Source organism: Mesoplodon bidens, assembly GCF_964165515.1.
Source record: "Mesoplodon bidens genome assembly, chromosome: 9".
In the NCBI taxonomy this organism is placed as follows: Eukaryota; Metazoa; Chordata; class Mammalia; order Artiodactyla; family Ziphiidae; genus Mesoplodon; species Mesoplodon bidens.
The window spans coordinates 22,906,232-22,931,908 of NC_138166.1; the positions used below are offsets into that span (position 1 = coordinate 22,906,232).

At 45.8% G+C, this 25,677-nt stretch overlaps 1 protein-coding gene across 3 annotated transcripts in view; it reads right to left on the bottom strand.

Moving 5' to 3' along the window:
- Positions 1-6,193: 6,193 nt before the first annotated feature.
- The window catches only part of LOC308622412 (up-regulator of cell proliferation), a 77,616-nt gene continuing 58,132 nt past the window's right edge, over positions 6,194-25,677 (bottom strand). For all 3 annotated transcript variants that reach the window (XM_081243846.1, XM_081243847.1, XM_081243845.1), the window contains 3 exons: positions 11,530-11,562; positions 11,273-11,311; positions 6,194-9,523 (listed from right to left, as the gene is read on the bottom strand). In XM_081243846.1, the coding sequence (XP_081099972.1) occupies positions 6,930-9,523; positions 11,273-11,311; positions 11,530-11,545 (2,649 nt within the window). In that variant the 5' untranslated portion in view covers positions 11,546-11,562 and the 3' untranslated portion in view covers positions 6,194-6,929. The remainder of the gene's footprint in view (positions 9,524-11,272; positions 11,312-11,529; positions 11,563-25,677) is intronic.

Here is a 25,677-nt window from a genome sequence, read left to right on the forward strand (position 1 = left end):
TTCATGTCCACTCTACTAGGAATATTTTATTTCTAAAATTTAAACTGTGGCCTCCAGCTGTTCTGCATATTGGATAAGGGGACAAAACAGGAATAAGATGTTCTCCAATCACAATACTATCCAAATATAAGAACTTTCAACTTTAACTGAAGGACCCTTTTTTAAAAATTTATTTTATTTATTTATTTTCGGCTGCATTGGGTCTTCGTTGCTGCGCGCGGGCTTTTCTCTAGTTGCAGAGAGCAGGGGTTACTCTTCATTGCGGTGCGTGGGCTTCTCATTGCGGTGGCTTCTCTTGTTGCAGAGCACGGGCTCTAGAGCGCAGGCTCAGTAGTTGTGGCGCACGGGCAGAGTTGCTCCACGGCATGTGGGATTTTCCCGGACCAGGGCTCGAACCGGTGTCCCCTGCGGATTCTTAACCACTGCTCCGCCAGGGAAGCCCCTGAAGGACCCTTTTAAGCTGGTAGTCTTTTTTTCTTTTTAAAGTTTCCATAAAGTTTGATAATTTGATAATTTTATATAATTTTGTGGATGTGCTCCAAAGTGGTGAGGAACATGGGATCTGGTATCTGAAATACAGCTTCCTGGCTTTGCAATTTCAGCAAGTGACTTGACCTTGCTGAGCCTCAGCTTCTCTCATCTATAAAATGGGGACCATAATGATTGTTGTGAAAACCACACTGTAAAATGCCTGATGGAGTGAGCAGCTAATGAATGTTTTTTTTAAAAAAGGATCGAGTCCCTGCTATCTGCCTCCTCTTAGGGAGATGAACCAGCCATTGAGGGTCCATGAGAACTCACTGGAACACCACCAGAGGAAAGGAGAAGAGGCTGGTTCTCCATGCAGGTGACAATGGCATGGACTTCTATCGGAGCAGCAGCAGGCGGTGCTGTCCAGCTGAGCAGGGGCTGTTGTGCTTGGGGTTCAAGTTTTGCCACTCTTCCTTAGGCCTGAAGAGTCTCCCAGGAATTCCAAACTGATCTAGATCTTTCATTGGCCTTTTGTTTATTATCTTTGTTTTATACTATGCCTTGTTGCAAAAAGGGTTTCACCTGGTTCCTTGAAGCGGGGGGTACGGAATGGGGGGAGGGCGTCACGTGAATGTGTTTGCATGATTTAAATAACTTAAAAGTGCATTTTAATGCATTCGTATGAACTGTTACATTGTTTTAAATCACCAATAGAAAAATTTTAGTAGGATATTTATTTCTATTTAAGAAAACACTAACAGTGTTTTGATGCACTTTTTGCGTCTCCCATCAATCCTGTAAAGGAGGCAGTATTGTCCAGGTTTGGCAGATCAGAAGATGGAGGCTCCGAGACTCCCCTGGGGTTCCAGAACTAGCCAAGGGTAGCAGCCTTCTTGTTCCAAAGCATGTGCACGTTCCACATCTGAGGTTCCACTGCACCACGGGGTGGGAGTGAGTGTTCAGAGCTGTGCAGGATGGAGGAATGGGCTGTGTGTCTGTGGCTGGACACAGACCACTCAGGACTGGCCCTGGGGGGACTTCCAGGGCTTGGAGAAGCCACATCTAGGAGCAAGGGACTCACATGAAGAGGCTGCCTGCTCCCCTGCTGGGGGCTCCAGACCAGAGCCTTGAGGAGACAGGGATGTCCAGCTGTTTATTCTCACACATGAGCCCCTGTGCTCTCCTCATGATAACCAGGAGGGTCCAGACTCCCTCTTTTGCTCTCAGAGCAGCGATTCTCCACGCCGGCTGCACATTAGAGCCCATGGGTCCCACACCACAAGGACAGTACTGGACAGGGCATGGCACCCGTCCTTTTTCAGTGCTCCTTAGATAATCCCAATATACAGCCAAGGTTGAGAACCAGCATCCTAAACTCCAGGTTTATATCAGAGACCCCCAGAACCTGATCCGTAGAGACCCCTTTGCAGGAGAGGGATATTGGATGGTCCTTACAGCCCTTTCCTACCACCAGTCCTGCAAGGCCATCACAGCTCTTAACTCTGAGGGGACTGGGCCACAAGACAAATAGGGGGCTGCAGTGTGGTCTGGATTTTTTTGAAGATGGTTTGTCCCAAGGGCTCACCTGTATCAAAGGAGAGAACACCGGCCAGGCCGTGGGGTGACACTGTGCAAGAGGGAGACTCTGGGCCTACCTGGACTTGCAGAGCACAGTCCGGCCTAGAACATAGTGTTTGTTTCCTGGAACTCACCAGAATCCAGCCTCAGGGAGAGTTGCCCCAGGCAGAGACGTCTGCCTTCCTGTTGGCTGTGGGATTAGCGGAGACAACTCCACTCATGTTGGTGCTCACAAGACGGACTTATTCTGATTCAGAACTGCTGACACTTGACACTTTGTAATCCTATGGTTTTTATATTACTCTTGCTAATTCGTTTTCTCCTAATAACCAACCCATTCACCAAGAAGAATCCCAGAGGTTCTCGCAACCTCGATTCCGGGAACTAAGCCAAACAACCACTGGGACCAAAGCAGAGTCTTGAACTTTCTTCTCTCTTGCATAGGCAGCCAGGGGCCTCTTACCCCATGTTTCCCTTGAGCTCCTGCTGCGTTCTCCTACCCCCACTCTGCTTCTGCTGAGGTGCAGGAAGAAGCGTCAAGTCCCAAGCTATAATTACTGACTTCAGCTTTGGGGCGCTGAGGATGTCCAGTCTCCCGATAGTGGAACCAATTAGAAGCACCCTCTGCCACACCGGTACCCTGGGCTGAACGTCAGAACTCCAGGGCTTGGAGTAGATGGATAGGAGGAGTGGGCCTCACGTGTGACAGCCATGGAGACCTCACTCCCTGATTCTCAGATGCTGTGCTAGACCTGGACACAAAAAAAATGGGCTTGATACCCTTCCTTCCGATGGGGAGCACAGAGAAGCAGGCAAGCAAAAGGAGCTTAGATAAGGACCATGACAGGAACACATAAAGGCCCCTGACACCCTCAGGTGGTAGAATGGAGGTGGGGCTGCCATCAAAGTCCGTCCTGAAGAAGTGCCAGCCTAACCAAGAACAGGTGGCAGGAGGCCCCAGGCAGACAGAGCATGAATGAAGCCGCAGAGTCCAGGGTGTGTGGGTCCTGTGGGTGAGGGTGGAAAGTCACCAAAGCCAGGACCAAGGGCACCTTGGCTCTCTCTTCTGTGGTTCTGACTTACTGGTACTTGTAAGGCTGCACTCTGATGTAATTTTGTTGAAGTTTTAGGAACTCAGGATAGGTGTGTAGCGAAAATCATTTTTTTATTACTGGCTCAGAAAAAGAGAAAGGATTTTTCTTTACTGTGCTAATTCACATCTGAGGAGCTGGGGAGAGCTACCAGATCAAGTTTACATTGGTACACATTTCTCAGCACCAGCCCTGCTAGATAATGTGTTTCAGCAAATCTAAGATAACATCGATTAGAAGACATTACTTGATATACCATTAAGAAAGAGAAACGGACGCAAATTAATTTTAAGATACCACTGATCGATTACAAGATGAATCCTGTTTGGCCTGTTAACATGTTTGAGGTCGATGGAGAAGGCACACAGCTTCCTTTGCACGAGCCTCATGGGTGCACAGACTGGTGTAGGCACAGCTTCGGGTGCCTTACGTGCACAGGCCGGCTCCTCCAAAACCAGCTTTTGTGCACTCACCACAGAGCAGGTGCTAGTAGTGGGAAGTAAGGCTTAGAGAAGTTGAATGACTCGCTCAAGGGCCACGTAATTAGCAGGAAGCAAGACCAAGTTCAGAACCAGGCCTCGAGTTTTGTATGCTGAGGGAGCTACTTCCCATCTCCAGGGAGAGGGACAGGGGCCCTTGTGCCCAGTCTTAGACTCCCAGGCCCATTTACTCCAAGATCACTGACGTGGTTCCTGCTTTCACCAAAGTTCCTGATCCCCCTGGGAGCAGCCCAGCCACCCTCCTCTGAGAGGCTGTCCCATCACTAAGCTGGGCTCCAAGGACACTGCTGCCCAGTAGCCCCATAGCAAGTTCTGTGACCTCTCAGACCCTACGATGTCTTCAGGTCTGAGGTAGGGGGGCCCTCTGGCTGTGGTGGACCCAGGAATGGCTAGGGTAGACTGATGTTTAGTGTTCTGGGCTCCAGGGCACCAGTCAAGACCCGGGTATTGTGGAAACTTAATTACAAGAGCGACACTGACTTCAGGGTCTGAAGGTGAACCCCTCTCCCAGGTCATGGAATTCCACATCAACCCCTAAAAACGGGTGATGGGAGCACCATAACTGACTCTGGAAAAATCACTTGCTCCAGGGCAACCTGTCCTGTTCCTGTACCTGAGAGAGGCAATGGTCTGTGGACACTGCCCAGGCAGTTGCAGAATACCTCAGTTGCTTGACTGTGAGTCCTCCAAGGCAGTCCTGCCTGGGGCTGCCCGAGGGCAACCTCTTGCTCAAGAGGTTACATTGAGTCTTCAGACTGGTCTGTTTTCAGAACTTTAAATACACTGGGCAAATGTTTGATGTGATTTTGTAGTTTCTTAGGTCCTAGGGATATATGGAATAACTTTCCTGATTACTAAGCAGTTATTAATCTATCTTGGATCCTGCATCCTTTTGAAAATCTGTTGAAAGCTATGAACTCTTCCCTCTCCCTTCCAAAAAAAGCACACACCTAATTTTCAGGAACTGAGTGACTGAACCTTATGTTTGGACAATGGACAGACCCAAAGTAAAGAATCCTCGGGAGCCACTAAAATAGGGAGCCACTAAAGCTGGCTTCCCTGTTTCAGATTTCAGGAATAGCTTGAATCAATTTTTAAAGGAACTGGTTGATAGTCAACGATTGTGAGAGAGATTTCCAGTGCCTGAACTTGGGGCCCAGGAATATCCTGGGTGAAATTCCTACAGTGCTAGAGAGGCAACTGGTTAGTTTTCATGGCTCTAGGGGGAAAAAGTAAGGAGAGGTATTGGTATTTCCAGGTGATCCAACATCTTAATATTTGTGTTATTTAATGATCCACGAAGAAATAAATTTGTAGTGCTTGAGGATTAGACACTCTTTTTGAGTTTCAGAAGTGAAAAGGTTTAAAGTGAATTTATTAGCAAAAGATTAGGTTTCAGGCTTCCCTGGTGGCGCCGTGGTTGAGAGTCCGCCTGCTGATGCAGGGGACGCAGGTTCGTGCTCCGGTCTGGGAAAATCCCACATGCCGCGGAGCGGCTGGGCCCGTGAGCCATGGCCGCTGAGCCTGCGCGTCCGGAGCCTGTGCTCTGCAACGGGAGAGGCCACAACAGTGAGAGGCCCGCGTACCGCAAAAAAAAAGATTAGGTTTCCTGAGTTCCAGCACTTCTTCCAGCCTCCGTTTCACACATCAGAGCCAGGTTCCCGGAACACAGGGGCAACTTTCTGGACATCAGGGGAGCAGTAGGTGGAGCATCCTGGGGCCAGAGAAGGGGCTGAGAGCCTTGGAACCCAAAAAAGGGTTACAGTCCAGAGGGCTCCGTTTTCAAGTCTGGGAGGAGGAGTTCAAGGAATAGAGAGAAGCTCCTGGTTACCATCCGGGGGCCTGATTTTCCTGGAATCACAATATACAGAGGGGAGGAGGCCCTAGGGCCCAAGCAGAGATTCCCAGAACTAGTGACACAGCTGGGATTGGGGTCTGAGGCCAGAGAGGTGACCCTGGCCCTCGGTAAGGGCCAGCACAGACGAAGGTTCCAGCTGGAGACTCAGCAGAGGAGGAGCTCCACGTTCCAGCTCACGGTGTCAAGTGGGCCACGGATGATGCCAGGGAGGAGGCCTGGCGCTGGAGGCACGGAAGTGAGATGAAAGGCTGACACCCGGGGGCAAGGCTGGGGGTGAGCCTGGAAGCTGTGGAAGTTTGGAGAAGATGAACGGCCGGGTAGCAGAGGCGCAGAGCTGAGGGCACCGGCGTCCCCATCAGCTCCGCTCTACCGATGCAGGTCTGTGGGCTGGGCAAGCTGCTTAACTGCTCTAGGCCTCCTTGCCTCGTCTCTAAAACGGGGTAAGGATGGAGCTGTTTTGGAGCCCCTGTGAAGATCCTTAGTTCGGTTTTCCAGTAACAGCCTGAAGAATGGATCTCTACTTAAAGAGAGGGGACGTGGTGGCATTTTTAAAGACACCTCTCTCGGGTGTCCACTATTTCAGATGTTCTAGTAAGCAACCCCCTCAGACAGACACTGTGATCCTCTTGGAGGAAACAGAAAAATTAAGGCACAGAGCTGAAGCCACCTGTTACTATCATTTGTGCATTCACTAGTTTCATTCATTCAACACACATTTATTAAGTGCCTGCAGTGCGCCAGGCCCTGGGGGTACAAAGTTGGGTAGTGTACAGCCCCTGCTCTCAAGGAGCTCACAAGTCTAGGGGAGAGGCAGACACGTACACAGGTAAGTCACGTTGCGCGTGCTCAGTGTTGCGGCAGAGGTGTGAACGGAGCGCTGTGGGCGTGCAAAAGCCCACAGGAACCCCTCCTGAGGCAGGGTCGGTCAACACACAAGAGTATCACGGTAGCCCTTGCCCACGGTGGGCCCTTTCCTCAGTGGGCAGGACCAGGTCACCGAGGCCGATGCTGAGGTTCGCTGGAGGGAAGGCCTACCTCTGCCTCCTCAGGGCAATTCCCCAACCCTGTCCCCGGTACCAGCTGCCTGGGCTGCAGTGCTCAGGAGCCACTCTCCACTCCAGAGGCAGAGAATGGGGCGCAGCTGTACGAAAGGCCAAGCCACCAGGGGACTCGAAGTTCACAGACAAAGGACAAGTTACCGCTTGTGTCTACACCTCCTGCCCCAGGGTTCTTATACTCCTGAGAGCATCTCTGAGCTGATCTGTGAGGTTACATCCTTCCCTGACACTGCGTAGGCAACTCCAGACCTGGGCCCCGTCCGTCACTTTGCTCCCCTCTCAGAAGCTGGGCACAGCCCCACGTGGACACCCCCATCAGAACAGGCTGCTCACGGCGGGCCTCTGGCAGCTGGACTCCTTTTCTTTCGATGCTTCACAACCGTCGTACCAGCTCGATGAGCTGCTGAATGTTTTTGTTTTGGTTGGACAGGCCATTCCGGATGTTTTCCAGCAGGCACCTCTTCAACTCAAAAATGGCCTCACTGTAGCCCAAGCTCACAGCGGCCATGGGGGGCACTCCATGCCACAGGCCAGGGATGTGCCAAACGTGCTGCTTCTCAGGGTCACAAAAGGCCAGGCCCGCCAGCGTCCGGATCCCACCGCCCTGATCCTCCATGTGCACCGTGGCTCTGCTCGCATCCCTGGGCTCGTCCGGGAACTGCTTCCTGTCTCTCGGCTTGGAGCCGGGGGCAGACGCATCCTGAAGGCTCTGGTACACAAACTGATAGTTGGGCATGTGCCCTGTTTTCTCCAGCCTCAGGAACGCATGCAGGATAGCCGGCGGGATGTCCCTCGTTTCGGCTAAACTGACCACGGTGACGTCGCTCAGCCCCATGATGAGAGTGGCCAGGGAAGCCTCCTGCTCCAAGCTCTCCCCTGCCTCGGTCAGGGCTCCGCCTATCAAGCCCCCAGAGTGTATGACCAGGATGTGGTCACAGCCCAGGTCCTGGCTGAAGCTCTCGGCCACTGTCAGGAGCTGCATGAAGGCCCCTCGAGGAGCACGGCCCCTTCCCGTGGCAAACCGCAGCCCAAACATGGTGTTGAGGAGGGTGGACTTGCCTGTGCCCGGCACGCCAAGCACTGACAGGACGACCAGGCGCGACCTCCTGTCCAGGCGGACGTGCAGCTCCTTCAGGAGCCCCGTGACCCAGCGCAGGGGGGCGCTCAGGGTGTTCCCGTCGATCAGCTCCAGGGGGAGCCCCTTCAGCAGCAGTTCCAAGGCCAAGCCTGGGAAGTGCGCGAACCGCCTCTGCCCTGCCGGCAGCTTCCCGGCCTCCACGAGACAGCTTTCGGCCTCGTAGAACTGCCCCATCTCCCGCAGGAAGTGCTCCACCCCCAGGGGCTCCGGCCAGAGGGACTCGCTGACGTCCACGGCCCCACGGTGCTTTGCTCTCAGGGTACGCATCGTCTCCGGAGACGGTCTTGGCCTTGGCTGGGCCGCCCGGGCCAGTCCCCACTCCATCCACCTCAGGAAGTACTGCTTCTCGCCCAGAGAGGGGCTGCTGATGCCCGAGATGAACTCCTGAAGCCCCCAGGCAGGGTCGTGGCCGTTCTGCTGCGTTCGAAGTTCCAGCAGCCGATGCCTCAGCTCAGCCCTGCACCTCTCAGGGGGGTCCCCAGCCCACTGGGCCTGGCAGAGCTCCCTCTCCACCTGGGCCGCCTTTCTCCACGGGTCCCCCTGCAGCCTCAGCTCGGCCCGGCGGTAGGCGTCCGAGTCCTGGATCTTCCTGGTGATCTGCTCCATCCGGTCCTTCGCCCGCTGGCACTCGTCGCAGTCCTCGTCGACCTTCAGCCCCAGCTTGCGGGCCGCGTGCGCCATGTCCTCCACGGATACCCTCCTGCAGGGGGCCCGGGTCACGTGCGCCACGATGGCGCGGACCCGGCGCACAAAGCCCGCGCTGTCCGTGCTGCTGACCTTCACCAGGACGTGCGAGGGGTCCATCTTCAGCACGGGGATTAACCTGTTGAGAAGCCGCAGGTTTGTGTTTCGCTTCCCGCGGTAGGGGCTCAGGATGAAGTAGTATTGCGTGGCCGACCCCTTCATGGAGCACAGCAGCTTGTATTCTTTCTTGCTGATGTTGTCGGTCAAGATGAACACGGCCGAGGAGATTTCCGCCAAGAGCTTAAACTGCAGCCAGTGAGAGCCGATGTCACCTCTCAGGTTGAGAAAGGCCACGGGCTCTGGGAAAATGTCCAAGTCCTCCCTGCCACTGGGAAGAAACCAGGAAATCTCCACCAGCCCATCCGCAATCTCCCGAGGGTTGGTGCCCAAGTTCAGATCCCGATGCCAGAAACAGTCCCGCTGCCTGTGGCCAGGGCTGAGCACGGCGTTGAGAAGCTGGGACTTGGAGTTGCTGCTGACCTCCATGCGCACGAAGGCAAAGGCGGGCGTTCGCGACAGGACCACGCTGTCTTCTCTGAAGCTGCCCACCGCCCTTGGGGGCTGTGACCCCCATGTCCGCACAGTCCCCCTCATGGCCCACAGCAGAAACGTGTGGTAGTGGTTTTCTGGGTCGGGCAGAACGAGAGGGAGTGCAAACTGGCAAAGGGACATTTTGAGCACGATTTCTTGTTGCAGGAAACTATCCGAGGAAAGCAGAAGGGCACAGAGAAGGTCCAAGGGGTTCACAGGCGTATCGGGTGTTGGCAGCTCGGAGAAGGAATAGATGTCCGCAGAGATGTCGTCGGCCGTGTCCCAGTAGATGATCTCCTCTTCCACCTGGCTCTCCTTCTCCACAGGCCTGGTGTCCGGGGGTACGTCCAGCACCATGGTGGTGTTCCTGGCTTCGGCGTTGAGGGCCTGCAGCTTCCTGAGGAAATTCCAGGGCAAGTCTTTGGGAGCCTGTGGAGCCCAGTTCTTCATGCTGTCACTACTGATCTGCAAGGAGTCCTGGAGGCTGAGTTTCTGTGCCTGGTATGTCTCTAGTCCCAAGAGGGACAGCATTTCTTGTAGTCTGCTCCTCTCCACTGTGGGGAGAAATGAAGATGTCAGCACTTAGCCTGCGTGTCAGGGACCCAGGTTAGAGGTGGGGAGGGAAGAGCCCAGCCTGGCGTGTAGGAGGTGGCCTCCTTCAGGGTAAAATGCAGGCACCCCCAAGCCACCTGAGACCAAGACAGAAGTAACATCACCCACCCCAGATTCAAGTGGGGTCGGCAACATGTGATATGAGAGAGGGAAGAGAAAAGGACGCCTGCGGCAACTGTTAAGAATTGGGAGGATCTATGTAAAAAAAATGTCTGGTTTCTCTTGAAACCTCTGAGACTGAGCAACACCAAGCCCAAATTTAATTGGCTGGAGTGAGCAGCTGTGCACCCTAGATGTGGAACACAGGCCCCATTCTCTGGCCACGCCTCCACTCCCTCCAAGATACTCCTGTGCTTCTGACCCAGCAGTGGATTCCCTAACCCTGTCACCAGGAATTCCCCATAGGGCACACAATCACTGATTCACTTTGGTTCTCTGGTTAATGTTCTTTGCTCTTTACAGACAAGTTGGAAAATGTGTAAAGGAAACAGGGAGTTACTACTGGGTACAGAGTAACAGAAATCACAGATAAATAACATTTTGCAAAACTGAGGTCAATAATATGGTTTTAAATTCTCACTGATAAACATATTTGGTAGAGATTATCACAAGTCTGTACTTATTTGTTCAGATTTTCAACCATAACATCCAATACAGTATGAATTCTTACAAGCACTAGATGCTCAGGACAGTAAGGCCACCTGCAAAGGTTTCATCCACCGACCCCGTTCTTGGCCACGGCCTCTTATCCATTTTCATTGCATATAATTTCCTGCATATAATTGGTAAACTTTAAATGGTAAGTCTATTAACAAAATAAATCAATACAAATCCTGCTGAGCTCCAGGATTCTCTCCATTCTTTTCTCAAAAGAGGAAGCTACTATGTCTGTGATGCTACCTTAAATGTGGATATAAACCACAGGAGGAAGCGCAGGTGATCAGCCCTCTTCTTGTTTCCCAGGAAGTCATATGATGGGTTCAGGACCATGCCTGGTGAACAGCAGGACTCAAAGCACTGGAAAAGAGGGGTCTCATTCCCCTGTAGGGGTCCACTTGCTGCCTAATGTATCTCTTCAGAAACTCCACCCTCCACAGGGGCTGAGAGAGTTCTGTGGGCTGTGCCACCACCCCAGAGAGTACAGGAGCTGGCAAACTTGTTGCAGAAACAAAAGAACTCTATGGGGAGAGAGACTGTAGTAGAAATCCATCATATACGTAACTCGGGTTTCTGAGTGTTGCCTGAATGAAACCAGGGACACTGTTTTTCTTATCCAGACAGAGAACAACTGTTCTTCAGTAGCATGGTAGCTAAGTGCGACAGGGAAAAGCCAGAGCAAACAAACCTATTAATATATGCACTCATGCCCAGTCCGGGACCCTTGGCAGATCTATTATTGAAATCACTGGATCAGACGAAAGATTCCCAAACTTGGATGTGCTTTAGAATCACTTTGGGAACTTGTTAAAAATAAGATTTCTCGGCTTTACTTCCAAAGATACAAACTCTCTGTGTTAACTCTGTATGGTAACAGGTCCCCGGGGAGTTGTCTGTCTGGCAATATTATTTATGGCACATAAAGGGTTAATGGACTAGCAGTGATTTTGATGCAGTCAGGGGTTGGAACTACCAGCCCAGATGATGTCTTCCTTCAATAGGACAGGCAACGAGAGCAGAGAGAAGAAACATACCTGTTGGAAAGTCACTGTCCTGAGCCTCATTCGGACCATCTAAAAAAAAGCAAAGGAAAATGAAGTGTCAATCAAATCAGGTGGCTTGAATTGACACAAATTAATTTTGTGTCAGAACCCTCTCTCTTCCTTACTAAGATAGCAACTTCTTCCAATTGTTCAAAATCTAAAATCCCAGTTATTGTTCACTTTGCCCTCTTTCCCCAATCCAATCTGTTGCCAGATCCTGTAGTTTCTCCCTCCATAATGAAACTCACCATCATCTCCTTCCATTTCTCTCCATTCCAAATCTGGAAGAAAAAAACATACACACACAGTTAGTTTCATCAGCAAGTTAGGACCCTTCTACCAAAAAGTTCAAGTGAAGAGCTGGTAGCTAATGTTTATTTTGAATACTATTATTAGCTTCGGTTTTTCCTACATAAATTTCATTTGTTTACAACCCCAAAAATGACACAAAGTTGTAATAGCTACACACAAAATAATGATTTGCTCTATGATATACTCCTTGTAAAATTTACTAAATTTTGTGAAAATAAAATATAAATAACTTCATGAAACATACATAGATTAATCTTTGATTTTAGCAACTATTTAAAATATAAGTTGATATAAATTCTTTGGTTTAATTTCAAGATTACCTCCTACAAACTTTATTTTTATTCTAGCATAAGGAGTTCCTGTTATCACTTAAAATGATGCACATGTATGGGGGGAGGGCATAGACTGGGGAATAGCTACAACTTACAAGTAGACATACTTGTTCAAAGTCTCTAACAGCATACTGTATTCATCAACACTAAGTACTTTTAATTACTGAATTATTTAATTTAGTGCTATTCAGATATTTACATCGGGAAAAAAGACCGTAAAACTCTAGATTTGCTAGCAAAAGGGGAATGATGGGAGCAAGACTTCTCTGTACATATTTTTATTGTTTCAACTTTTGATCAAAGTAAAAGTATCACCTATTTCAAAATTAAAATTTTATTTTTATTTTTTATTTTATTTTTTTTTTGCGGTACACGGGCCTCTCACTGTTGTGGCCTCTCCCGTTACGGAGCACAGGCTCCGGACGCGCAGGCTCAGTGGCCATGGCTCATGGGCCCAGCCGCTCCGCGGCATGTGGGATCCTCCCGGACCGGGGCACGAACCCGTATCCCCTGCATCGGCAGGCGGACTCCCAACCACTGCGCCACCAGGGAAGCCCTAAAATTGTATTTTTAAAAGCTTATAAATCAGGAAAAAATTATGACAGTTCCAGATTTATTCTCTCATGATTTCCATATAATCAGATAGATAAACAATTCAGTCTTCTTTAATCATATCTCTGGGAGATACACATGAAGAGCTGGAAAGAGAAAAACAAGAGAAGTGGAAGGGGGCTTTGGAGAGCATGAGCATGAACATACTAGAGAAAACACAGATGATTCATATAGATTGAACCATAGTGTTGAGCAGTCTAAAGATTATTTTATTCACAGTGGACAAAAGACATCAGAAGAATACTTCCAAGGAGCCTAAAATGCCATCTGAGAAGGTACAATGGTTAAAGACGAGAACGGGACACCTAGAGAAGCCTGAGATGGGATCAAGGTGGCTCTGAGAGAGTAGTTTTGAGCTGGAAGCAAGGAATAAACTTCAGACCCAGAGAAGACAGGGCCTTGCTTTGCTAGTAACAGGAGATAGCTCTGATTTGGAACAGAGAGATAATAGGTGGATAAAGTCAAGGTGGATAAAGGTGGATAAATAGGTGGATAAAGTCAAGCACAAAGTGGCTGAAGGTCACGCTGTCAGACGAAGGAAATCGCTGATGAGGCGTGGGAGGGCTTCTGAGTAGAGAACACTGGAAGCCAAGATAACCATTGGTCACCAGCAGACTACAGAAGAGGCAGAAGAGGAGGCACAGGGCTTCAGCCAAGGACACAAGTCAGCAGCAAATACAGGAGGCCAGCAAGGGCTTGGTACTGTGGGCCAAGGTCTCCACTATATTTTCTGTTGGACAAGAACTGGTCAGGGTGGGACAGGCTTGGGTTCCAACCCAGTGGGGATGTTGGGCTCAAATGGAACACAAGGGGCAGAATGTGGACAGGACCTACCACTGAAATGAACTCTAAGTGGGGTAATTAAAACCATCTCAGCCATCAAATTGAATGACTGTTTTTTTCAATTATTAAAGTAGCCAGTACTCATGCTGTAGAGTTTTTCACCACATTTTGGAATGTTTGTTATTGGGCAGTAAATGGATATTTAAGACACTATTTGACACGTTGGGGCTGTTAGTGTTAAGAATGAGCTATGGACACCGACATGCAAAAGAATGAAGTTGAACTCCTACCTCACACCATATATAAAAATTAACTCAAAATGTATCAGTGACCTAAATATGAGCTAAAACCATAAAACTCTTAGAGGAAGACATGAGGGTAAATCTTCATAACCTTGAATTTGGCAATGGATTCTTAGGTATGACACCAAAAGCACAGGCCACAAAAGAAAAAACACATAAACTGGACTTCATTAAAGTAAAAATCTGTATGCATCAAAGAACATTATAAAGAAAGTGAAAGACAACCTACGGAGTGGAGAAAATATGTGCACATCATATGTGATTGGGTCTAGTATCTAGAATACATAAACAACTCTCACAACTTCATAACAAAAAAGACAAAAAAAACTCAATTAAAAAATGGACAGGGCTTCCCTGGTGGCGCAGTGGTTGAGAGTCCGCCTGCCGATGCAGGGGACGCGGGTTCGTGCCCCGGTCCGGGAAGATCCCACGTGCCACAGAGCGGCTGGGCCCGTGAGCCATGGCCGCTGAGCCTGCGCGTCCGGAGCCTGTGTTCCGCAACAGGAGAGACCACAACAGTGAGAGGCCCGTGTACCGCAAAAAAAAAAAAAAAAAAAAAAAAAAAAATGGGCAAAGAACTTGAATAGACATTTCTCCCAAAAGATATACAGATGGCCAACAAGCACATAAAATGATGCTCAACATCATTACTCACTAGGGAAATCAAATCAAAACCACAGTGAGATACCACTGCACACCTACTAGGATGGTGATTTTAAAAAAAGGATGGAAAATAACAAGTATTGACAGGATGGGGAAAAACTGGAACCCTTGTATCTTTCTGGTGGGACTGTAAGTGGTGCAGCTGCTGGGGAAACAGTTTGGCTCTTCCTCAAAAAGTTAAACACGGACTTACCATTTGAGTGAGTAATTCCACTCAGAGGTGTATACCCAGAAGAACTGAAAACAAGGACTCAAACAAGTACAGGTACATGCATGTCCATAGATAGCATCACTGTTCACAATGCCCCAAATGTGGAAACAACCCAGATGTCTGTCAACAGATGAATGGATAAACAAAATGTGGTCTACCCATGCAATAGAATATTATTCAACCTTAAAAAGGAACAACATGGACGAACCCCAAAACACAATGCTGGGTGAAAGAAACTAAACAAAAGAGGGCCCATATTGTACGACTCCATTTATAGGAAAATACAGAATAGATAAACAAAGGCTTAACATAGATTGGTGGTTCCTATAGGGACTGGGAGGAAGGAGGGATGGGAGAAACTGCCTAACGGATACCCAGTTTTACTTTCAAGTGATGGAAATGTTTTGGAAATGAATAGATAAGTGGTGATTTCACAACTTTGTGAATGTACTAAATGTCATAGAATTATTCGCTGTAAAATGTTTTCCCAATATTTTTCCTTTTTAAAAATTGTGTTAAAATACACATAATATAAAATTTACTATCTTAAACATTTTTAAGTGTACAGGTCAGTGGCATTAAATATATTCACATTGTTGCATAGCCATCACCACCATCCATCCCCATAACTCTATTCATCTTGTACATACGAAATTCTATACCTATTAAACAATAACTCCTCAATCTCCCCTCTCCCCAGCCCCTGGCAACCACCATTATATTATACTTTCTGACTTTATGATTTTGACTACTTAACTCACATAAGTGGACGCATACATTATTTATCTTTTTGTGACTGGCTTATTTCACTTAGCATAATGTTCTCAAGGTTCATCCATGCTGTAGCATGTGTCAGAATTTCCTTCCTTTTAAAGTCTGAATAATATTCCGTTGTATGTATATACCACATTTTGGTAGTCCATACATTCACTGATGGACACTTAGGTTGCTTCCATGTTTTAGTTATTGTGATTAATGATGCTATGAACCTGGGTATACAAATATCTCTTTGAGACATTGCTTTTGATTTTTTTGGGTATATACCCAGATGTGGAATTGCTGGATCATATGGTAGCTCTATTTTTAATTTTTTGAGGAGCCTCCATACTGTTATCCACAGTGGTTTCACCATTTTACATTTCCACCAACAGTGCACAAGGGTTCCAGTTTCTCCACATCTTTGCCAACCCATGTTCTTTTCTGTTATTTTTATAGTAGCCATCCTAATGGGTGTGAGGTGGTATCTCATTGTAGTTTTGATTTGCATTTCCCTAATGTAATTAGTGATGTAGAACATCTTTTAGAGTGCTTATTGTCCATTTGTATATCTTCTTTGGAGAAATGTCTATTCAAGGACTTTGCCCATGTTTGAATCAGGTTTTTTTTTATTGTTAAGTTTTAGGAGTTCTCCATATATTCTGATATTAATCCTTTATCAGATATATGATTGCAAATATTTTCTCCCACTCTGTGGGCTGCTTATACTCTGTGGATAGTGTCTTTTTGATGCACAAATTTTTTAAATTTCCATGAAGTCCAATTTGTATATTTTTTCTTTTGTTGCAGGAGCCTTTGGTGTTACATTCAAGAAACTGTAGCCATATCCAAATTCACGAAGCTTTTGTCCAGTGTTTTCTTCTAGACCGAGTTTTCAGTCTTACATTTAGGATTACATTCATCCATTATGAGTTAATTTTTGTATACAGTTTTAGGTAAGAGTCCAACTTCATCTTTTGCAAGAGGATACCCAATTTTTCCAGGACTATTTGTTGAAAAGACTGTCCTTTATCCATTGAATGGCCTTGGCACCCTTGTCAAACATCATTTGACTGTATATGCAAAGGTTTATTTGTGACTTCCTATTCTGTTCCATTGGTCTGTATATCTGTTTTTATGCCAATATCACATTGTTTTTTTTTTTTTTTTTTTTTTTTTTTTTTGCTGTACGCGGGACTCTCACTGCTGTGGCCTCTCCCGTTGCGGAGCACAGGCTCCGGACACACAGGCACCGCGGCCATGGCTCGCGGGCCCAGCCGCTCCGCGGCATGTGGGATCTTCCGGGATAGGGGCACGAACCCGTGTCCCCTGCATCGGCAGGCGGACTCTCAACCACTGCGCCACCAGGGAAGCCCTATCACATTGTTTTGATTACTGTAGCTCTGTAGTAAGTTTTGAAATCAGAAATTGTGAGCCTCTAGTTTGTTCTTCTTCAAGATTGTTTTGGCTATTCACTGTCCCTTCAGATTCCATATGAATATTAGAATGAATTTTATATTTTTGCAAAAACTGTCATTGGGTATTTGATAGGAATTGCACTGAATCTGTAGATTGCTTTGGGTAATATTGATATTTTAACAATGTTAAGTCTTCTGGGGGGAAAGGCAAGATAGGGGTAGGGGATTAAGAGGTACAAACTACTATGTATAAAATAAATAAGCTAGCCCGGAGGAAGATGGCGGAAGAGTAAGACGCGGAGATCACCTTCCTCCCCACAGATACATCAGAAATTCATCTACACGTGGAACAACTCCTACAGAACACCTACTGAACGCTGACAGAAGACCTCAGACCCCCCAAAAGGCAAGAAGCTCCCCACATACCTGGGTAGGGCAAAAGAAAAAAAGAATAAACAGAGACAATAGGATAGGGACGGGACCTGCACCAGTGGGAGGGAGCCGTGAAGGGGGGAAGGTTTCTACACACTACAAGCCCCTTCGCGGGCGGAGACTGCAGGTGGCGGAGGGGGAAAGCTTCGGAGTAGCGGAGGAGAGCACAGCAACAGGGGTGCGGAGGGCAAAGCGGAGAGATTCTGGCACAGAGGACCGGTGCCCTCAGGCACACACCAGCCCGAGAGGCTTGTCTGCTCGGCCGCCGTGGCGGGCGGGGCTGGGAGCTGAGGCTCGGGTATCGGCTTTCAGTCGGAGCGCAGGGAGAGGACTGGGGCTGGCGGCAGGAAGAGAGCCTGAAGGGGTTAGTGCACCACGGCTAGCCCGGAGGGAGTCCGGGGAAAGGGTCGGGAGCTGCCGAAGAGGCAAGAGACTTTTTTCCCTTTTGTTTCCTGGTGCGCGAGGAGAGGGCATTAAGAGGGCTGCTTGGGGAAGCGCCGGAGACAGGCACGAGCCGCGGGTAAGGCACGGACCTCGGAGACGGGCATGGGCCGCCGCCGCCGCCACCCGCCGCCGCCGCCACCCGCCGCCGCCCGCCGCCGCGGCCCGCCGCCGCCGCCGCCGCCGCCGCTGCCGCCGCCGCCGCAGGGCCTGTGTGCGAGCGCGGGTCACTGTCCGCCCCGCCTTCCGGGGGGCCTGTGCACCCCGCCACTGCCGGGGTCCCCGAGACCCGGGGACGGCTTTCACGGGAAAGCGCACGGAGCGCCACGGGCTGCTGCAACGTCACGCCGGCCTCTGCCGCCGCAGGCCCGCCCCACACTGCGCGCCCCTCCCTCCCCTCTGCCTGAGTGAGCCAGAGCCCCCGAATCAGCGGCTCCTTTAAACCCGTCCTGTCTGAGCGAAGAACGGACGCCCTCCGGCGACCTACGCGCAGAGGCGGGGCCAGGTCCAAGGCTGAGACCCGGGAGCTGTGAGAGCAGAGGCAGGGAAATCTCTCTGTGCAGCCTCGGAGGCAGCGGATTAAAGCTCCACGGTCCATTTGATGTGCCCTGCGTCTGTGGAGTGCATGAATGGACAGCGAATCATCCCAAATTGAGGAAGTGGACTTTGAGGACAAGATTTAAGACTTTCCCCCCTTTTCCTCTTTTTACAACGAATTATTCCAAATTAAGGAGGTGGACTTAGAGAGCAAGATTTCAGACTTCTCGCCCTTTTCCTCTTCTTACAACGAATTATCCCAAATTGAGGAGGTGGACTTGGAGAGCAAGATTTTTGATTTTTCCCCCTGCTCTCTTTTTGTGAATGTGTATGTGTAATCTTCTGTGTAAGATTCTCTCTGTATAGCTTTGCTTCCACCATATGTCCCAGGGTTCTATCGGTCCGGTTTTTTTTTTTTTTTCAATAATTACTTTCTAATTTTAATAACGCTACTATATTTCATACTTTATTCTATTTTACTTTACCTGCTCTTTCTTTTTTTCCTACTCTCCCTTCCTCCCTCCCTCCCTCCGCTCCTCCTTTCCTTCTTTCTTTTTCTTTCCTCCCTCCCACCCTTCTTCTTTCCACTTTCTTTTTCTTTCCTTCCTCCCTCCCTCCTGTCTTTCTTCCTTTCCTTCCTCCCTCCCTCCCTCCTTTCTTTCCTTCTTTCTTTCCATCCTTCCTCCCTCCCTCCCTTTCTTTCTTCCTTCCTTCCTTCCTTTCTTCCCTTCTTCCTTTCTTTCCCTCTCTCTTTCTTTCTTCTACTAATTCTTTCTTTCTACTTTTTCTCCCTGTTATTCTGAGCCGGGTGGATGAAAGGCTCTTGGTGCTGCAGCCAGGAGCCAGTGCTGTGCCTCTGAAGTGGGAGAGCCAACTTCAGGACACGGGTCCACAAGAGACCTCCCAGCTCCACAGAATATCAAGCAGCGAAAATCTCCCAGAGATCTCCATCCCAACACCAGCACCCAGCTTCAGTCAATGACCAGCAAGCTACAGTGTGGGTCACCCTATGCCAAGCAACTAGCAAGGCAGGAACACAACCCCACCCATTAGCAGAGAGGCTACCTAAAAACATAATAAGGCCATAGGCACCCCAAAACACACCACCAGACGTGAACCTGTCCACCAGAAAGACAAGATCGAGCCTCAACCACCAGAGCACAGGAATTAGTCCCCCCCACCAGGAAGCCTACACAACCTACTGAAACAACCTTAGCCACTGGGGTCAGACACCAAAAACAACGGGAACTACGAATCTGCAGCCGGCAAAAAGGAGACCCCAAACACAGTAACATAAGCAAAATGAGAAGGCAGAAAAACACACAGCAGGTGAAGGAGCAAGATAAACACCTACCAGACCTAACAAATGAAGAGGTAATAGGCAGTCTACCTGAAAAAGAATTCAGAATAATGATAGTAAAGCTGATCCAAGATTCTATTTCCAAGATCCATAATCTTGGAAATAGAATAGACAACATGCAAGAAACAGTTAACAAGGACCTAGAAGAACTAAAGATGAATCAAGCATCGATTAAAAACACAATAAATGAAATGAAAAATACTCTAGATGGGATCAATAGCAGAATAACTGAGGCAGAAGAACGGATAAGTGAGGTGGAAGATAAAATAGTGGAAATAACTGATGCAGAGCAAAATAAAGAAAAAAGAATGAAAAGAACAGAGGACAGTCTCAGAGACCTCTGGGACAACATTAAACGCACCAACATTCGAATTATAGGGGTTCCAGAAGAAGAAGAGAAAAAGAAAGGGACTGAGAAAATATTTGAAGAGATTATAGTTGAAAACTTCCCCAATATGGGAAAGGAAATAGTTAATCAAGTCCAGGAGGCACAGAGAGTCCCATACAGAATAAATCCAAGGAGGAATACACCAAGACACATATTAATCAAACTGTCAAAAATTAAACACAAAGAAATCATATTAAAAGCAGCAAGGCAAAAACAACAAATAACACACAAGGGAATCCCCATCAGGTTAACAGCTGATCTCTCAGCAGAAACCCTACAAGCCAGAAGGGAGTGGCAGGACATAATTAAAGTGATGAAGGAGAGAAACCTGCAACCTAGATTACTCTACCCAGCAAGGATCTCATTCAGATTTGATGGAGAAATTAAAACCTTTACAGACAAGCAAAAGCTGAGAGAGTTCAGCACCACCAAACCAGCTTTACAACAAATGCTAAAGGAACTTCTCTAAGCAAGAAACACAACAGAAGGAATATACCTACAATAACGAACCCAAAGCAATTAAGGAAATGGGAATAGGAACATACATATCAATAATTACCTTAAATGTAAATGGACTAAATGCTCCCACCAAAAGACACAGAGTGGCTGAATGGATACAAAAACAAGACCCATATATATGCTGTCTACAAGAGACCCACTTCAGACCTAGAGACACATACAGATTGAAAGTAAAGGGATGGAAAAAGATATTCCATGCAAATGGAAATCAAAAGAAAGCTGGAGTAGCAATTCTTATATCAGACAAAATAGACTTTAAAATAAAGACTATTAGAAGAGACAAGGAAGGACACTACATAACGATAAAGGGATCGATCCAAGAAGAAGATATAACAATTGTAAATATTTATGCACCCAACATAGGAGCACCTCAATACATAAGGCAAATACTAACAGCCATAAAAGGGGAAATCGACAGTAACACAATCATAGTAGGGGACTTTAACACCCCACTTTCACCAATGGACAGATCATCCAAAATGAAAATAAATAAGGAAACACAAGCTTTAAATGATACATTAAACGAGATGGACTTAGTTGATATTTATAGGACATTCCATCCAAAAACAACAGAATACACATTTTTCTCAAGTGCTCATGGAACATTCTCCAGGATAGATCATATCTTGGGTCACAAATCAAGCCTCGGTAATTTTAAGAAAATTGAAATTGTATCAAGTATCTTCTCCGACCACAATGCTATGAGACTAGACATCATTACAGGAAAAGATGTGTAAAAAATACAAACACATGGAGGCTAAACAATACACTACTCAATAACGAAGTGATCACTGAAGAAATCAAAGAGGAAATTAAAAAATACCTAGAAACAAATGACAATGGAGACACGACGACCCAAAACCTATGGGACGCAGCAAAAGCAGTTCTAAGGGGGAAGTTTATAGCAATACAATCCCACCTTAAGAAACAGGAAGCATTTCGAGTAAACAACCTGACCCTGCACCTAAAGCAATTAGAGAAAGAAGAACAAAAATACCCCAAAGCTAGCAGAAGGAAAGAAATCATAAAGATCAGATCAGAAATAAATGAAAAAGAAATGAAGGAAACGATAGCAAAGATCAACCAAACTAAAAGCTGGTTCTTTGAGAAGATAAACAAAATTGACAAACCATTAGCCAGACTCATCAAGAAAAAAAGGGAGAAGACTCAAATCAATAGAATTAGAAATGAAAAAGGAGAAGTAACAACTGACACTGCAGAAATACAAAAGATTATGAGAGATTACTATAAGCAACTCTATTCCAATAAAATGGACAACCTGGAAGAAATGGACACATTCTTAGAAATGCACAACCTGCCAAGACTGACTCAGGAAGAAATAGAAAATATGAATAGACCAATCACAAGCACTGAAATTGAAACTGTGATTAAAAATCTTCCATCAAACAAAAGCCCAGGACCAGATGGCTTCACAGGTGAATTCTATCAAACATTTAGAGAAGAGCTAACACCTATCCTTCTCAAACTCTTCCAAAATATAGCAGAGGGAGGAACACTCCCAAACTCATTCTACGAGGCCGACATCACCTTGATACCAAAACCAGGCAAGGATGTCACAAAGAAAGAAAACTACAGGCCAATATCACTGATGAACATAGATGCAAAAATCCTCAACAAAATACTAGCAAACAGAATCCAACAGCACATTAAAAGGATCATACACCATGATCAAGTGGGGTTTATCCCAGGAATGCAAGGATTCTTCAATATACGCAAATCAATCAATGTAATACACCATATTAACAAGTTGAAGGAGAAAAACCATATGATCATCTCAATAGATGCAGAGAAAGCTTTCGACAAAATTCAACACCCATTTATGATAAAAACCCTGCAGAAAGTAGGTATAGAGGGATCTTTCCTCAACATAATAAAGGCCATATATGACAAACCCACAGCCAACATTGTCCTCAATGGTGAAAAACTGAAACCATTTCCACTAAGATCAGGAACAAGACAAGGCTGCCCACTCTCACCACTCTTATTCAACATAGTTTTGGAAGTTTTAGCCACAGCAATCAGAGAAGAAAAGGAAATAAAAGGAATCCAAATTGGAAAAGAAGAAGTAAAGCTGTCACTGTTTGCAGATGACATGATACTATACATAGAGAATCCTAAAGATGCTACCGAAAAACTACTAGAGCTAATCAATGAATTTGGTAAAGTAGCAGGATATAAAATTAATGTACAGAAATCTCTGGCATTCCTGTACACTAATGATGAAAATTCTGAAAATGAAATCAAGAAAACACTCCCATTTACCATCGCAACAAAAAGAATAAAATATCTAGGAATAAACCTACCTAGGGAGACAAAAGACCTGTATGCAGAAAACTATAAGACACTGATGAAAGAAATTAAAGATGATACAAATAGATGGAGAGATATACCATGCTCCTGGATTGGAAGAATCAATATTGTGAAAATGACTCTACTACCCAAAGCAATCTACAGATTCAATGCAATCCCTATCAAACTACCAATGGCATTTTTCACAGAACTAGAACAAAAAATTTCAAAATTTGTTTGGAAAAACAAAAGGCCCCGAATAGCTAAAGCAATCTTGAGAACGAAAAACGGAGCTGGAGGAATCAGGCTCCCTGACTTCAGACTATACTACAAAGCTACAGTAATTAAGACAGTCTGGTACTGGCATAAAAACAGAAAGATAGATCAGTGGATCAGGATAGAAAGCCCAGAGATAAACCCACGCACATATGGCCAACTTATCTTTGATAAAGGAGGCAGGAATGTACAGTGGAGAAAGGACAGCCTCTTCAATAAGTGGTGCTGGGAAAACTGGACAGGGACATGTAAAAGTTTGAGATTAGATCATTCCCTAGCACCATACACAAAAATAAGCTCAAAATGGATTAAAGACTTAAATGTAAGGCCAGAAACTATCAAACTCTTAGAGGAAAACATAGGTAGAACACTCTATGACATAAATCACAGCAAGATCCTTTTGGACCCACCTCCTAGAGAAATGGAAATAAAAACAAAGATAAACAAATGGGACCTAATGAAACTTCAAAGCTTTTGCACAGCAAAGGAAACCATAAAGAAGACCAAAAGACAACCCTCAGAATGGGAGAAAATATTTGCAAATGAAGCAACTGACAAAGGATTAATCTCCAAAATTTATAAACAGCTCATGCAGCTCAATAGCAAAAAAACAGACAACCCAATCCAAAAATGGGCAGAAGACTTAAATAGGCATTTCTCCAAAGAAGATATACAGACTGCCAACAAACACATGAAAGAATGCTCAACATCATTAATCATTAGAGAAATGCAAATCAAAACTACAATGAGATATCATCTCACACCAGTCAGAATGGCCATCATCAAGAAATCTAGAAACAATAAATGCTGGAGAGGGTGTGGAGAAAAGGGAACACTCTTGCACTGCTGGTGGGAATGTGAATTGGTACAGCCACTATGGAGAACGGTATGGAGGTTCCTTAAAAAACTACAAATAGAACTACCATATGACCCAGCAATCCCACTACTGGGCATATACCCTGAGAAAACCATAATTCAAAAAGAGACATGTACCAAAATGTTCATTGCAGCTCTATTCACAATAGCCCGGAGCTGGAAACAACCTAAGTGTCCATCATCGGATGAATGGATAAAGAAGATGTGGCACATATATACAATGGAATATTACTCAGCCATAAAAAGAAACGAAACTGAGCTATTTGTAATGAGGTGGATAGACCTAGAGTCTGTCATACAGAGTGAAGTTAGTCAGAAAGAGAAAGACAAATACCGTATGCTAACACATATATACGGAATTAAAAAAAAAAATGTCATGAAGAACCTAGGGGCAAAACGGGAATAAAGACACAGACCTACTTGAGAATGGACTTGAGGATATAGGGAGGGGGAAGGGTAAGCTGTGACAAAGCGAAAGAGAGGCATGGACATATATACACTACCAAACGTAAGGTAGATAGATAGTGGGAGGCAGCCGCAGAGCACAGGGAGATCAGCTCTGTGCTTTGTGACCGCTTGGAGGGGTGGGATGGGGAGGGTGGGAGGGAGGGAGATGCATGAGGGAAGGGATGTGGGAACAGATGTATATGTATGACTGATTCACTTTGTTATAAAGCAGAAACTAATTTAAAAAATAAATTAATTAATTAATTAAAAAATAAATAAATAAATAAATAAATAAGCTACAGGGATATATTGTACAGCACAGGGAATATAGCCAATATTTTATAATACCTATAAATGGAGTATATAACTTTTAAAAATTGTGAATCACTGTTGTACACCTGAAATTTATATAATATTGTAAATCAACTATACCTCAATAAAACAAACAATATTTAGTCTTCCAGTCCATGAACTTGGTAACTCTTTCCACACATTTATATCTTCTTTAATTTCTTTGAAAAATGTTTTATAATTTTATTGTACAAGTCTTTCACCTCCTTGTTTAAGCTAATTCCTAAGTATTTTATTCTTTTTGACACTATTGTAAATGGAATTGTTTTTTTAATTTCCTTTTCAGGTTCTTCATTTTAGTATAAAAATGCAATTGATTTTTGTGTGTTGGGTTTGTATCCTGCTACTTTGCTGAATTCATTTATTAGTTCTAATAACTTTTTTTGTGGATCTTCAGGATTTTCTATGTATAAGGTCATATCATCTACAAAGATAATTTTACTTCTTCCTTTCCAATTTGGATGCCTTCTTCTTGCCTAACTGCTCTGGCTAGAATTTCCAGTACTAGATAGAATAGAAGTGGTAAAAGTGGGCATCATTCCCTTGTTCCTGATCTTAAAGGAAAAGCTTTCTGTTTTCACCATTAATGTTGTTCATATATGTCTTTTATTATGTGAAAGTAGTTTCCGTCTCTTCCTACTTTGTTGAGTGTTTTTTTTTATGATGAAAGGACATTAACTTTTGTCAAATGATTTCTCTGCATCAGTTGAGATGATCACATGGGTTTTTTTCTCCTTCGTTTTGTTGATGTGGTATATTACATAGATCTATTTTCATATTGTTAAATCATCCTTGCAATCCAGGAATAAATCCCACTTGGTCATGGTGTATCATCCTTTCAATATATTGCTGAATTATGTTTTAATATTAGTGTTTTGTTGAGGATTTTTGCATCAATGTTCATGATGGATATTGGTCTGTAGTTTTCTTTTCTTGTAGTGTCTTCATTTCGGCTTTGGTGTCAAGATTATGTTGGCCTTAGGAATGAGTTAAAAAATGTTCCCTCCTTTTCAATTTTTTGGAAAAATTTGAAAAGGGTTGGTATTAGTTCATCTTTAAATGTTTTGTAA